Raw genomic sequence first — 15,210 nt, forward strand, 5'->3', positions numbered from 1 at the left:
AGGTACTTTATTTCTGTTATCTCAGCCTTTTAAGAAGCCAGACTTAGTAGATGTATGTGAAACCACCAAGGTTTATGTAAGCCTAGAGATAGAGAGCTACAGAGTATAAATTACATTGTGAAAACTCATAGGCATAGCATTCAAGGGCCATAAAGATACAATGGTGGTTTTAAAAGTCACAATCCCCATATGAAAAATGAAGTCTAAGCATATTAACTGGCATTTGAAGTCTATATGAAATCCACCTAAGTCCAAATGCACTTTCCACATCAGGCTAATTTTGCTATCAACAATCTGACCTTGCAAGGCAGCTGATCTTCCACTTTGCTATAGTCTCATGAGTTTTCCAGACAACAAAAACAAACAAACAAAAAACTTATTAGAAGACTTATCCAATATTACATTTATAGGAAAAAGAAACCTAGGCCTGATGTTAACCCTTTGTTCTCAGTTATCTAATCTAACTTTCCATCCTTTCCTCTTACCTTACCCTATGTTTCACTCATCACCTGCTCTCCATGTCTGTCATCTTATTGTCCTGAAAGTTATTATCATCTCTCTCCTGGGCAACTGTATGTGCATCCTACTCATCTTCCCAATCCCCCACTGGATCCATCGATTACTCCACAGCCCAACACTGGTGATTACTTTTGCTCTTGGCAAAGTGTTCCTAAATGTTACATAATTCACTAAGTGCCATAGGTCATTGCAGGCTCATGTGATGCCAAAAGACTAGCAGTTTTCTCACACCAGCCACACTGGCATTTTCCATCTCAGAAAATGTGGTGCATCTTCAATGAATGGGTCATTTCCTTTACCTAATTTTTTTTTTTTCTCTTCCATATGCCTTATTTCCTTTATCTTCCTCAGGTTCCAGTTCAACCCTGAGGTATTTAAGTTTGAATTGCTGGACAACCGTTTATCTGCCTCAATAATTGATTTCCCAACAACATGCACATCTCTCTCGTAGTGTTTTTCACATCAGCTTGTATATATATTATTTCATTTACTGTTACTGAACTAGGTGGATGTCAGGGTCATAGTGGTTTAAACTATTTAGACTAATTTCTGTGTTTATTGGTATTAGTTTAGTCGTTAGTATGTAATTCAAAAGATGAAAAGTTAGTTGAATAATCTTGCCTAATATTTTGATATTTCTATTGCAAGACTGAAATTTACTTCATTTGTTTTTCTATTTTTTCAGATATGTGACTTGTGTGATCCTATGAGTATCTTTATGCTATCTCCCTCTCCATCATCAATATGCATACACACCATTAGGCTCCTGTCAATGTCCTTGGCATATTTCCAGGCAAACATGAAATTTTACTATTTATCCAACAAGACTGCCCAGAACCTCCTAAGTTGCTTATTTTGTCTTTGATGAACCTTGTAAAGTAGTAAAGGGGATACTGAAAACATTAGGATCATTGCAACTCTGTGTATTGAAAATAAATGATGTTTGTAAGACACTCACTAACTTTATGTACACATCTGATAAAGGGATTGTTCTTGCCATTTACACAAACACATTGTCACATATTATGTTATAACTAGAGGCCCGTTGTACGAAGAGATTCATGCAATAGGCCTTCCTTCCCTTGGCTTCCAGCACCGGTTTTCCTCTGGCACCTGGGATCCAGTCCTTTGCTCTAGCCAGAGTCCGCCTTCTTTGTCTTTGCTGCAGGCTCCAGCCAGAGTCAGCAGCCTTCATCTTTGCAGCAGACTCTGACCAGAGTTTGCAGTCTTCATCTTAACTGTGGTCAGACAGAGTGCTGCTCCTATAGATCCCTTCGACTCCCGGCCCCCCCCACCCGCCCCCCCCCCCCCCACACACACAGCCTCTTCACTCTCATAGCAGGTGTCCTGCCACGCCCAGCCACTCCACCCCTGGAGCAGCTGGGTGGCCGCCATCTTTGGCCTTCTAATTTGCATATTCCCTCCTGATTGGCTGGTGAGCATAGCAGAGTGATGGTCCATTTGCATGTTTCTCTTTTATTAGTGTAGATAATGAGAGAAATTTTTCAAACATACAGTAAATAATGGCAATGGTTGCACTATAAGTAAGGTAAGCAAGTCAGAGCAGGTCTTTATGGTAAAGGAACATGAAAAGAGATTGTTAACTGAAGGATGTGAGTGAGTCCTACTGATACCAGGGCAGCATTGCCTGATGAGAGAAGAGCAGGTATAAAAGCCCAGACTCAAAAGTGGTTTGTGGATGTGTTTTGCATAGGAAAGATGAAGCAGGAGAGATGCTGGGTCACACAAACATCTTTTCTTTGTAAAAAAGGCTACAGGTCATCCTTTGGTTTAGTAAAAGTAAAGGGCAATAACAACCATTGCACAGATGAAAATGAAATTTGTCATGTCAGAGTAAATAAAAGTATTTAAAATTCTTATGTGCCTGGCTGGAATTTCTCAGTGATTACAGTGTTGGCCAGTGCATGGAAAGGTGAAGGACACTTCCCAAGGTTGCAGGATTGATCACCACCCATATCTGGGTATCTGTGGAAGACAACCAATTGATGTCTCTCTCTCTCTCTCTCTCTCTCTCTCTCTCTCTCTCTCTCTCTCTCTCTCTTTCCCTCTCTCTCTGTGTGTGTGTGTGTGTGTGTGTCTCAGTGTTTGTCTCTCATCCCCTCCCTCCTACTCTGTTTAAAAATCAATGGCAAAAATATCCTCGAGTGAGGATTAACAAAACAATTAAAATAAATAATATTGTAATAAATCTCTCTACTTTTTCTGTTTTGTCCTATTATATTCGTTCTTGCCCCATCCTTCATTTCTACACAATTAGCAACATTTATTCTACCATTCTTACTCTGACCCTCTTTAATCTTTCTAATCAGGCAGAGATCAGTGAGCAAAAGGAGCCGCAAATCAAGACAGATAGGAGCAGGGGACCAGCTGCGATGGCTTCAGGAATCCTGGTGAACATAAAGGAGGAGGTAACCTGCCCCATCTGCCTGGAGCTCCTAACAGAACCCATGAGCCTGGACTGTGGGCACACATTTTGCCAAGCCTGCATCACTGCAAACAACAGGGAGTCTATGATTGGCCAAGATAGCAGCTGCCCAGTGTGTAGGATCAGTTACCAGCCTGAGAACCTGCGTCCCAATCGACATGTGACCAACATTGTGGAAGCGCTTAGGGAGGTGAAGTTGAGCCCACAGGAGGAGCAAAAGAGGGATCTTTGTGTGCAACATGGAGAAAGACTCCTGCTCTTCTGCAAGGAGGATGAGAAGATCATTTGCTGGCTTTGTGAGCGGTCTCAGGAGCACCGTGGTCACCACACATTCCTCATGGAGGAGGTTGCCCAAAAGTACAAGGTAACAGACCAGGATGGAGGAAAGACAGGGCAGAATATAGCACTTGATGGGAAATCACAAGTTTTGTATTTGACTGTAATTATCTTGCCACCATAACCCTGAGGCCTGCGGTCACTTTTCTTCTTATGTTCACCTTCCAAGGCATGAAGGACATTTCTATACATTCCACACAATTACAAATTATGAGCAGACTCTAAAGGAGAATATTTTCAGACCTTGTGCTAATAGCTAGAGGTTTGGTGCACAAGCCAAGCTGTCACCATCCCTTTAGACATGAGGGGTAACTGGGCAGTTGGGTGGATCGAGACCTAAGTTCTTTCCTTACTACAGGATCAAGTATTTTCTTCTAGGGCAAAGAAAATCATTTTTCTCTTGAATGGTAATGGTGACTTCTATCATCTGAATATGAAACACCACATAACCATCAGGTTTCCTTCAAACCACAGATTCCAATGATCATTTTACAGTATCTGTAAATTCTAGTTTCTTTAGAGATGAACCTGATTTCTTCTCATTAATCTCTCTTCTGATGAGGAGAAAGCCCATAGCTTGACCCTGAAGTGATTCCTCTCTCATAGGAAAAGCTCCAGGCAGCTCTGGACAGGCTGAGGGCAGAACAGCAGAAAGCTGAAAAATTGGAAGATGACCTTGAAGAAGAGAGAACTTCCAAGAAGGTAGGAGGAGACTCTTTCTGGTAATTAAAAAAGAATTTGGGCAGAACTTTGGGTTTTAGTCACAAGGAGCTCCCTTCCTTCTTGTTTTCTGACAGTTCATATGTCCAGATTCATTGATTAGCCATTCTTTATCCTTTCCCTGGTAGGGATAAACATGTCACAAAATAGCACAAATATTTGTAGATTGGTTATTACCATGGAGAGACTCTTGTGAGTATGCCTAGTGAATTCTATATTTATTTGTCATTATTTGTAACCTTAACTATTCCAGGGAAGACAGTTGCCAATGGCTCATGGCTCTGTTTCAGGTGCTCAACATAGGCTGCAGATGGGGTGGGGTGAGAAGTAATGCATGGAGGCATGTCTGTCCTGTACACCTCTGTGAGAGCTGAGCCACACCCAGGTGTCCTATTTTGGCTCAGGGTTGACCTCAATATGGTAGACATGAGAGCATTATTTTGGAATGTGATGAAGATGAAATAATGGGAAAAATTAGCCTCCCCAAGAATTGCTCCTCTGCTTCCATCTCTCTTCTCTCTGAGAACATCTAAGTCAAATACTTTCTTTTCTGACTCCCAGTCTGCCTCATAGCCTGAGTCCCTGTCTTTCTTTCTCATTTCTGAAGGATCAAATAGAAAATGAGTTGAAAAGTGTCCAGGATTGTTTTAAACATCTGAGAGGTATCCTGGCCAGTGAGGAGCAAAAGGAGCTGCAAAGGCTGGAGAAAGAGGCAGCAGAAAACCTCGATGACCTGGCTCAGGCTGAGAGAGAGCTGGCCCAGCAGAGGAAGTTGTTGAGAGATCTCATCTCAGATCTGGAGCATCGGTTGCAGGGGTCAACAGTAGAGATGCTGCAGGTAAGACTTAGAAATAAGCCCCAGCATCTGAACTTAAGAAAAATTAATGCTAAGTTTCCTTCTCTGCTGTGTGGCTGTGTTGTTTGTGGTGTTGACAATGAGATACCATTGGTCTTGCAGTGACCCTTCCCTGTATCTGTTTCAGAGGTTATTGAAATTGTTGAATGCATAAACAAGAAAAAATCTTGTTCTTATTAATGTATCAATTAAAGTATAAAATTGACTCTGAAGAGAAGATTCATTGTATTCTGCAGGCCCCTGTATCTGACCTAGCCTATAACTTTATTCAGATACCTCTTCATGATCCCACAGTTGTTGTTGTTTTCTTTTTAGAATAAGTTGAGATTTTTCTGTTCTTTTTGAATCTTCTGAATAAACAATTGTGAAGGATGTGTATTATTTATTTTTAATTATTCAATAGATTTACCAGTGAAACCATTTCACTCTGGGCCTTTATGTTAATGGAAAAGTTTAAAATATTTTTTCTACTTGTATTAGGTTTTCTCAGGTTTTTTTATATTTCTTGAGTCAGTTCTTGGTAATATACATCTTTGTAGAAATTTGTCAATTTTAAGTTGTCAGATTCGTAAGCATAAAATTAGTCATTATAATTTCTTAGAATATTTTTCATTTCTACAGTACTAACAGTAATGGCTCCTTTTTTTATTTCCGATTTTGTGATTATTTTGTTCAAGTTAGTTATCATTGGTCAAGGTCATTGTCGTTTTTTGGTTTGTTTGTTTATTAATATATTTTTATTGATTTAAGAGATGTTTATTAATATATTTTTTATTGATTTCAGAGAGGAAGGCAGAGGGAGAGAGAGATAGAAACATCAATGATAAGAGAGAGTCATTGATTCGGCTGCCTCCTGTATGGCCCCTACTGGGGATCAAGCCTGCAGTCTGGCCATATGCCCTTGACCGGAATTGAACCCATCAAGGCTCATTGATGTTTTTTAAGAATCAATTTTACTGTGTTATTTATTTATTTGTTTGTTTGTTTATTATTTTTAACCTTTCTATATCACAGGTTTCTGCTCTCACTTATATAGTTTCCTTTGTGTGTATATATATGTAAATGCACATTCATATATCAGAGTGTGTATGTTTGTGTGTGTGCATTGTATTTAATTTGTTGCTATTTTTCTAGTTTCTTAGTGAGAATTTTTTGTTTATTTTATTTTGTTAATCCTCACCCTAGGGTATTTTTTCCATTGATTTTTAGAGAAAGAGAGGGAGGGAGAGAGAGAGCGAGAGAGAGCGAGAGAGCGAGAGAGCGAGAGAGCGAGAGAGCGAGAGAGAGAGAGAGAGAGAGAGAGAGAGAGAAGAAACATCATGTGAGGGAGACACATTCATTGGTTGCCTCCAGCATACACTCCAAAGGAGGCCAGGGATCAAACCTGCAACATAGGTACATACCCTTCACCAGAAATTGAACTTGGGAGTCTTTGGTCCTGGGACTGAGACTCTCACCACTCAGCAACACCAGCCAAGGCTTAAAGTAGGAATTTTGACCACTTACTTGATAGCCTTTTCTCTTATAGTTTTTAATGTTATAAATGCATTGTTTTAGCTATATTCCATACTTTAAGATTATTTACTTATTTGTTTGCTTTTTATTGATTTCAGAGTAAAGGGAGAGGGAGAGAGAGATAGAAACATCAATGATGAGAGGCAATCATTGATTGGCTGTCTCTAGCATGCCCCCTACTGGAGAGGGAACCCTAAACCCCGGTGTGTGCCTTGACTGGGAACTGAACCTAGACCTCCTGGTTCATAAGTCAGCCCTCAAGCACCGAGCCCCACCTGTTGGGCCTTGTTATTATGAATCAATTTGACTTTTTTTTTCAAATTTTCTCTATTATTTTTATCTTAACTCTTGAAATATTTGAAATGATGCTGTTTAATGTACAAACACTTTGTGATTTTTTTAAACATTTTTTTTCTGCTGTATATTTTAAATTTAATTCCTTTCTAATCAGAAAGCGTATATTATTTCAGTCTTTTAGATGTATTGACACTTGCTTTATTGACTAAAATATTATTTGAAAAGAATGTGAAGTGTGTATTGATTGGATGAAAGGGTGTTTAGTTGTCAGTTAGGTGGAGCTTGTTGACAATGTTGGTCATGTCTTCTACATCATGATGATTTTCTTATTTACGTTTTTGCTTTTTATTTTCTCTTTTTCTTAAGTCTCTTTAACCTTTCTTATAATACTGATTTGGTGGTGATTAACTCCTTGAGCTTTTTTGTTATCTGAGAAGCTTTTTATGTCTCCTTCAATTCTAAATAACAGCCTTGCTGGGTAGAATAACCTAGGTTATAAGTATTTGCTTTCCATCACTTTGAATATTTCATACCACTCCCTTCTGGCCTGTAAAGTTTGAGTTGAGAATTTACACTTGGGATTCTTAGGGAGCCCCATTATATGTAACTAACTGTTTTTCTCTAGCTACTTTTAAGATATTTTTTCTTTGTATTTTTCATTTCTCATGGGGTGTTTTTCATACTTTCTATCTCCTTTTTATGTTTCCTCTCTTTTTATTGAAGTTCTCAGTCAGATAACCTATTCTGTACCTAAGTTCATTGAGCATCTTTATAACCAGTGTTTTGAATTCTGCATTTGCCTCCATTTTGTTTGGTTATTTTTCTGAAATATTGTCCTGATCTTTCATCTGGGACATGTTTCTTTGTCTCCTCATTTGGCTGCCTTCCTATGTTTATTTCTATGTATTTGATATATCGGACCATCTCCCAACCTTGGCAGAGTGGCCTTATGTAGCAGGCTTCCCTTGGGGCCCAGACGTGCAGTTTCTATGTTCATCTGAACCAGGTTCTCTAGGGGTGCCTAATGTTTGGGTAGTGTGTGCTTTTTTGTTTTAGTTGAGCCTTGATTGCTTTTGGCACATCAGTGTGTGGTACTGCCTCTCAGGCTGAGTTGGGGGTCCCATTTCATAATCTACACATGTGGGTGTTGTACCAGCCAGTTTCATTTTCCCCTCTTACCAGCCTTATGGAGACTTTTTAAAAAATATGTGTCTATTGATTTTAGAGAGAAGGAAAGGGAGCTGGAGAAACCTGTGATGATAAACAAGGTTAGAAAACTGAAAATAATTAACAATATGTAATGAACTGTCTTGTTAGACCCTCAAATGGAGTTAAATATTATAGTGTTTAGAATAGTGACCAAGTTGATATTGGTAACATGGACGAAGGTATATAAAAGAGGAGGAAATTTCTTTGTTGAAAAGTAAGTTACATAGTAAACATCCTAAGTTACTGGTTTCTGTGGCTTCTTTACTAGGCATTATAATAACCTGCATTTAAGAGACAAAACTGAGTAATAATAAAGACTTGGAAATAAATTATAGATATATGTGTTTTGAATTTAAGGGTGTGGATAAGATCAATTATAGATAGTGAGTGAAAAATAAGAGACATTTGAGAAATGCCTACATTAATACATTTGTTTGCTAGTACACTCAGCAGAAGCCAGGTGAATTTTTGAGGAATTCTATAACTACTCATCTTTGTTTCTACAAATAATGGTAAAATGCCTGACAAGTAATGGCATTTTGTGTTGAATAAATGAAAAAAACCATGAAATATTCACATCATCTCAGGAGGAGTCTTATGAACATGGGAAAATATCAGGGGCCTTATATTTTTCTCATAAATATGTCTCATCTCCAGGTACTGGAAGCTCAAGCTGTGTTGCCACATGGATTAAAGTTATTTATATATTTTAGGAAAACACACAACTATACATGAATATTCTGAAATGATTGACCTGGGTCTTTCTTTACTATTTTGTGAGAACATTAGGACCATCTCTATTCCCTCCAGATCAGGGGGGTGGAGTGGGGGATGTGTTGAAGCTTTGTTAGTGAAAAGAGTATATTACTTCATGACTTATAGTTTCTCTTTCCTCCCTAGGATGTGAGAGGCACTATAAAAAGGTATGTAGGGACGACCAGAGATGTCTGTGCTATAAAAAGAGGTTTAAAGCCATTAAAGTTATCTAATGATTAATTAGAATAAAATATTGCTCAGGGAATAAAAATTTAGATATAATTTTATCTTAAATTTCTGTTCACACTTGGTTTGTGTATTCCATATCTATTGAGAATGGAACCAGCTTTTATTTAGGCAATTCACTTGGGAGGAGTTGCAGAGTATGGATTAGTGGCAAGTAAACATCAGATGTTTCAGTATCAGACCCATCTGACATTCTATGCACTCAGCATGTCTGTATCTAACTCAGATTTCCACATTTCAAAGGTGATGTATTGACTGTGGGAATGTCATGTCTTCTTTACCTCAGAGGCACCCAGAATTTCAGACAACTCTTTTATATTTAAATGTCTTCTCTGGTAATAGAAGATTTTCCAAAATCCAACTTGAATATCAAGGAATATTTTAACCTTGGGGAAAACCATCGATCCATCCTGTAACATATTTTAAAGTTAGAATGGAAGGACGTCATTTTTGTATCTAAATTTGAACACCTACTTGGCCACACTAATCTCTTCCAAGAACATGAAATTCAGACCACTATTAGTATCATATTTATAATATCTTCTATGAATATCCCACGTCCCGCGTGGTTCAGGGTTCGGCCACACGCAAATGAAAGAGATGAGACAAGAAATAATAATTTGGAAATTGGGGGGCCAGGTGGGAGCCCATCCCAAGAGGAAGGACTCAGCTTGGGCTCAGGCCTTGCCATCCTTTTATTCAATTTGGGATACACCTATAGCCCTTAGGCAGGCAATTTCCAGTAACAGGCAGACTATCTTATCAGTAAGGATTTACATGACTGTCTGGTGGGAAAGTTGCTTCAGCTACCATTATCTCAACTAAACAGTGGGTGCATAGCTCTGACCTTTGCCAGGGCTCAAGGGTCACCAGCATTCCAGGCTCCTTGTCCACACCTCTCTGCTAGTGAAGCCAATAGGTGGTTTCCCACAATCTTCTTTCCAAGGGTTATAATTTTTCCCAGAAGACTGACAACGCAGATGTCGTTCTGGAGGCCGCCCTACTAAGAAGTGGAATTTAAAGTGTTCAGCCTCCCCAGACAATATTCCCACACTTGACATATCTCAAACATAAGCAACCATGTTCACTTTCTTTTCATATTGCTGGGAGTCTACATCCATGTCATGACTTTTCCTTATACTAATTTATTTCAAGGTACTAAATTTTGCATTTTAAATAAATTCACTATAGCACATAATTTCATATGATTTTTAGGAGTTAGAAAGAGCGAGGATAGTTATCATTGTGAAAGGAATAAACTACTTCTGAGAGGTCAGCACCTTTCCAAGGTCAGACAGCAGTCAAGTGGGAAAGTGGATTGAGCACATTTCTTCTGGTGCCAAGGTCAGAAGTCTACTCTCTCCTTTCTCCGGAGTCCATGAATGGGGGCTCAAGTACTCATTGGGGTGAGCAGATAAAAATCAGTGGTTTTGGAGAGACAAAAATTCAGAGGTGTGTGGATCTATTTTGTCGTCCCTAGGAGTGAGACCTTCACTCTGCAGAAGCCAAAAACTCTCTCCATGAAGCAAAGGAGAGTGTTCCAAGCTCCTGACCTGAGAGGAATGCTGCAAGTGTTTAATGGTGAGGAATGCTAGAGCAATGGGTGGCTGTGAGATTTTTGTTATGGTTGGGGTTAAAGTTCAGTTTTAGGTGTAGATGGAGGAGACAAAGGAAGATGGATATTATATGCTGATGACATATTCAATGGGGAGTGGTCAGCTGTTTTGTTCACCTCTCACTCTTCCATGTACTACCTTACATAGACCCAGTCTTTGTAATGTAGAATCTTTTGTCTATACTTAATGTTATGGATTTTTTCTAATTTCAGAACTGACAGATGTGCGACGCTACTGGGGTAAGGATAAATCACAATATCATGAAGCCACCTTCTCTTCATCTTTTAGTATTTGGCGTTTTCTACTAGATCTCATGTAAAAATCCATATTTTCCCTCCCACCACACACATGCATATTATATATCTGCAGTATGTATTGCTCTTGAAGAACCAAACCAAATTCTTCCCATTTCCCATTCATTTTATTCTCAACACCTCTCTGACAATGTCACAAATAAAGGTATATCATAGTCCTCACCAACCTTATAATTTTTCTACAGTACACGTTACCCTGGATCCTCCCACGGATAAATCAAATATTGTCATTTCTGCGGATCGAAGACAAGTGAAGTCTATCTATTATTATAGACCATATTTGTATCTGAAAGGCAATTCTGAGGATTTTGGAGTCCTTGGGTCACCTCCTATCACCTCAGGAAAACATTACTGGGAGGCAGATGTGTCAGATAAATATGCCTGGGTTTTGGGGGTGTATGGTGTAAAATGTCCTGACTCCAATATGATGGATTTTGAAAAACAAGTTAAGAGGCGTCGGCATGTTTGCTCTCAATATCAACCTAAATATGGCTACTGGGTTATAGGGCTACAGAACCATTCTGAATATAAGGCTTTTGTGGATTCTGCCTCCTCTGACCCCATGACCTTAACCCTGTTCCTGAGTGTTCCTCCCTGTCGTGTTGGGGTTTTTCTAGACTATGATGATGGCACTGTCTCATTTTTTAATGTCACTAATGATAGTTTTCTCATCTATAAATTCTCTTCATGTTCCTTTCCTCAGAAAATGTTTCCGTATTTCAATCCTATGAAATGCCCTTCCCCCATTACACTGTGTTCTCCAGGCTCTTAAACCTCTTACACCCTCATCCACTTCTCTGGAGTGCCTCTTGCCTTAGGTGCATGTAGTGATTTGAGCTGACGTTCTCACCATCTTTTCCGGGTTCTTTTTTTTTCAATTTGAACACCCTTCATTCATCAATAGGGTGTATAATTTGCCTCATGTCATATTTTCCCAAAAACCTTATTTGCATTCATAGACAATCCTAATTCTTGAGTTTTACATCTCAAGGAAAATGACTAATGCCTCAAAAGAAAAGAAAAAGGACATGTATGGAGGTAACATCTCCTCCAAGTTCTACAATCTCATGTCTTTTGCCCCTGACTGAGAAGATGAAGGAAAGCTTTTCAACAACTTTTAGTGAAGACCTTGTATAGAAGTCATTCACTACAAAATGAATCCTCAGAGGTCTGTCTGTTTACCCATTATGTTTGTTATTCATCAAGGAGTAAAGAAGAAAATATTAAATATGGGGTTTTCATTGATTTCATAGAGAGAGAGGAAGGGAGAGGTAGAGAGGGATAGAAACTGAGATGAGAGGGAAACATCAAAGGGCTGCCTCCTGCATGTTACCTACTGGGGATTGAGCCTGCATCCAGGAAATGTGCCCTGTCTGGGAATTGCACCAGCTACTTCTTGTTGCATGGGTAGATGTTCAACCACTGAGCAACATCAGCCAGGCAATAAGAAAATATCATAAACTAGCGGCCTGGTGCATGAAATTCATGCACTGGTGAGAAGGGTTCCTCAGCCCAGCCTGCGCCCTCTCACAGTCAGAGACCCCTCAGGGATGTCCATCTGCTGGCTAAGCCGGCAGTCAGACATTCTTCTTGCAGTCCGGGGCTCTCACAGTCCAGGACCCCTCACTCCTTCCTGCCCCCCTGCAGCGGATGTGAGAGAGGCTCCCACCACCGCCACTGCACTCTCCAGCTGTGCGCCTTACTTCTGGCTGAGTGGCGCTCCCCCTGTAGAAGCACACTGACCACCATGGGGCAGCTTTTACATTGCGCGTCTGCACCCTGGTGGTCACTGTGCATCATAGTAACTGGTTGTTCTGCCATTTTGCATATTACGCTTTTATTACATACTAGGGGCCCGGTGCACGAAATTCGTGCACTGGTGGGAGGGGGGGGTAAAGGGGGTGTGCCCCTCAGCCCAATCTGCACCCTCTTCAATCTGGAACCCCTCAGGGGATGTCCAACTTCCAGCAGTCGGACATCCCTCTCACAATCCGGAACCGCTGGCTCCTAACCACTCACCTGCCTGCCTGCCTGATTGTCCCTAACCCCACTGCCTGCCTGCCTGCTCGCCCCTACCTTGATCTCCTGCCAGCCTGATTGCCCCTACCTTGCCCTCCCCTATCAGCCTGATCACCCCAAACTGCCTGTGCCTTGGCCCCCCGTCTGGCCTCCCTCTGGAGGCACCACCCCCATAACCCCAATGCTGCTGCCACTGCAGGTGGTTATGGCTGCCTGAGCCTTGGCCTCTGTAGCCACTGCGGCTTTGTCTGGAAAGATGTCCAGAAGACAACCACTCTAATTAGCATATTACCCTTTTATTAGTATAGATTTGGGGACCATTACAACCACGCAGAACTTGAAGAAAACACATGGCCCTGGTCAGTTTGGCTTAATGGAGAGAGCATCGGCCTGTGGACTGAAGAGTCCAGGTTTGATTCTGATCAGGGGCACACATGCCTGGGTTTCGGGCTCAATCCCCAGTAAGGGGCCTGTGGGCGGCAGCTGATCAGTGATTCTTTTTTTTTTTTTTAAATATATTTTATTGATTTTTCACAGAGAGGAAGGGAGAGGGATAGAGAGCTAGAAACATCGATGAGAGAGAAACATCTACCAGCTGCTTCCTGCACACCCCCCACCGGGGTATGTGCCCTCAACCAATGTACATGCCCTTAACCGGAATCGAACCTGGGACCTTCCAGTCCACAGACCGACGCTTTATCCACTGAGCCAAACCAGTTTCGGCTGATCAGTGATTCTTATCATTGATGTTTCTATCTCTCTCTCCCTCTCCCTTTCTGAAATTTTAAAAATATATATATATTTTAAAGAAAACACGTGATCTTCACTTTGGGCTTTGTCATCTTACAATATCCTTTGTGCAGTGTTTTAACTTCCCTCAACTTTCCTTTACCCACCTTTAAAGTGCAATCTATTTTGGGGAAGATGATCAGGAAAGTGATTCCAGTGGGTAGAAGTTTTTTTTGGAGGGGATGGGTCATGAAGATATTTAAAAATTGAGCATGGTGATGGTTGTACCACTCTGAATTTACTTTAAAAAACCAGTTCATTGTACACTTTAGGTGACATGTACAGTATATGGGTTATATCTCAACAAAGCTGTTCTTTTATTTCTTTTTAAATAAAGACCAGTCTTATAATCAGTTGCAGGTGTTTTCAGAGGCCCCTCAAGATTTGCTCACCATGTCCCAAATCACGGCTGTGATTCCCAGTTGCCTCCAGTCCTGGTGGATCTGGATGGTGTGGTTTGCAAAGGAGAAGGTGGCAAGAGGCTTAGGGAATTTCGGCAACCCCATTCCCCCGGTCTCCTCATAGGGCACCAGGGCCATTCCCACTGTGCCAGCTCTGCTCCCTTTAACCTGTTGGGCAAAAGAATCCTGCGTGCTCTGGCCAGAAAGTGCATTCTTTCTTAGCTGGCCCCGATGCTTTTTTTAAGGTCGTTTTATGGATTCAAAAGAATAAACAGAGATGTGGAAAGCTTTTGTCAAGGCAGACACCCAGGGAGCGCCAGGCTCGGGCCGGACACGCCCCCCGGGTGGCGATCGCCATGCTGACACCCAGGGAGCGCCCGGCTCGGCCCGGACACGCCCCCCCCCCCCCCGACGATGGCCATGCGGACACCCAGGGAGCGCCGGGCTCGGCCGGACACGCCCCCCCCGGGTGGCGATCGCCATGCGGACACCCAGGGAGCGCCGGGCTCGGCCGGACACGCCCCCCCGGGTGGCGATCACCGTGCAGACACCCAGGGAGCCCCGGGCTCGGCCCTGACACGCCCCCCCGGTGGCGATCGCCACGCGGACACCCAGGGAGCGCCGGGCTCGGCCCGGACACGCTCCCCCCCCCCCCCCCCCCCCGTGGCGATCGCCATGCGGATACCGGAACTTACTGGATTGGGCGCAGCCATCTTGGTCTTCCCAACGGCCGGATGGGCCACCCGGAGTCCCGCCCCAGCCTCTGGCAGGCCCAATCATGGGCATAGCGGAGGTGCGGTCAATTTGCATGTTTCTCTATTATAAGGTAAGATGATAATATGTACTATGAGTGTAAGTTCTGTGTTTTCATTAATGAGTTCACATCCAATTTCTTCAAATATGCACAGTGAATTTTGAATAAAATACCTGAATGCTGATTAATTTTCTTTAAATAATCTTGATAATAAAACCATACCATAGTTAGTATCACTGTGAGAAGAAAAATGTCATTAAGTATATAACATGTGTCTCAACTGAATAAATACTTTCTCCATTAATTACTGAGAAATCTAAGCTGTGTCAGTGTGTCATGAAACAGGTTTTGCTTTTAGGAGCACTAGGGTGTTTTTTACCGAAGTCTCATATTTAAGATCCCAGATATCTCTTTGAT

The 15,210-nt window shown here is 41.5% G+C and overlaps 1 protein-coding gene across 4 annotated transcripts; it reads left to right on the top strand.

Moving 5' to 3' along the window:
• The first annotated feature begins 2,875 nt into the window (after positions 1-2,875).
• On the top strand, positions 2,876-11,602 carry LOC103303439 (tripartite motif-containing protein 5-like). Of its 4 annotated transcripts, XM_054725182.1 has the most exons (8): positions 2,901-3,329; positions 3,908-4,003; positions 4,629-4,859; positions 8,256-8,281; positions 10,384-10,481; positions 10,729-10,755; positions 11,016-11,240; positions 11,277-11,602. In XM_054725182.1, the coding sequence occupies exons 1-8, from the start codon at positions 2,913-2,915 to the stop codon at positions 11,600-11,602; spliced, it is 1,446 nt and encodes a 481-aa protein (XP_054581157.1). In that variant the 5' UTR covers positions 2,901-2,912. The 4 variants fall into 4 exon arrangements, with proteins under 4 accessions (XP_027993440.2, XP_054581157.1, XP_054581155.1 ...); XM_028137639.2 differs by lacking the exon at positions 8,256-8,281 and adding an exon at positions 8,799-8,821 and having other exon boundaries at positions 2,876-3,329; positions 10,381-10,481; positions 11,016-11,602; XM_054725180.1 differs by having other exon boundaries at positions 11,016-11,602.
• Positions 11,603-15,210: the final 3,608 nt, after the last annotated feature.

This window comes from Eptesicus fuscus, chromosome 13 (genome assembly GCF_027574615.1).
Source record: "Eptesicus fuscus isolate TK198812 chromosome 13, DD_ASM_mEF_20220401, whole genome shotgun sequence".
NCBI lineage: Eukaryota > Metazoa > Chordata > Mammalia > Chiroptera > Vespertilionidae > Eptesicus > Eptesicus fuscus.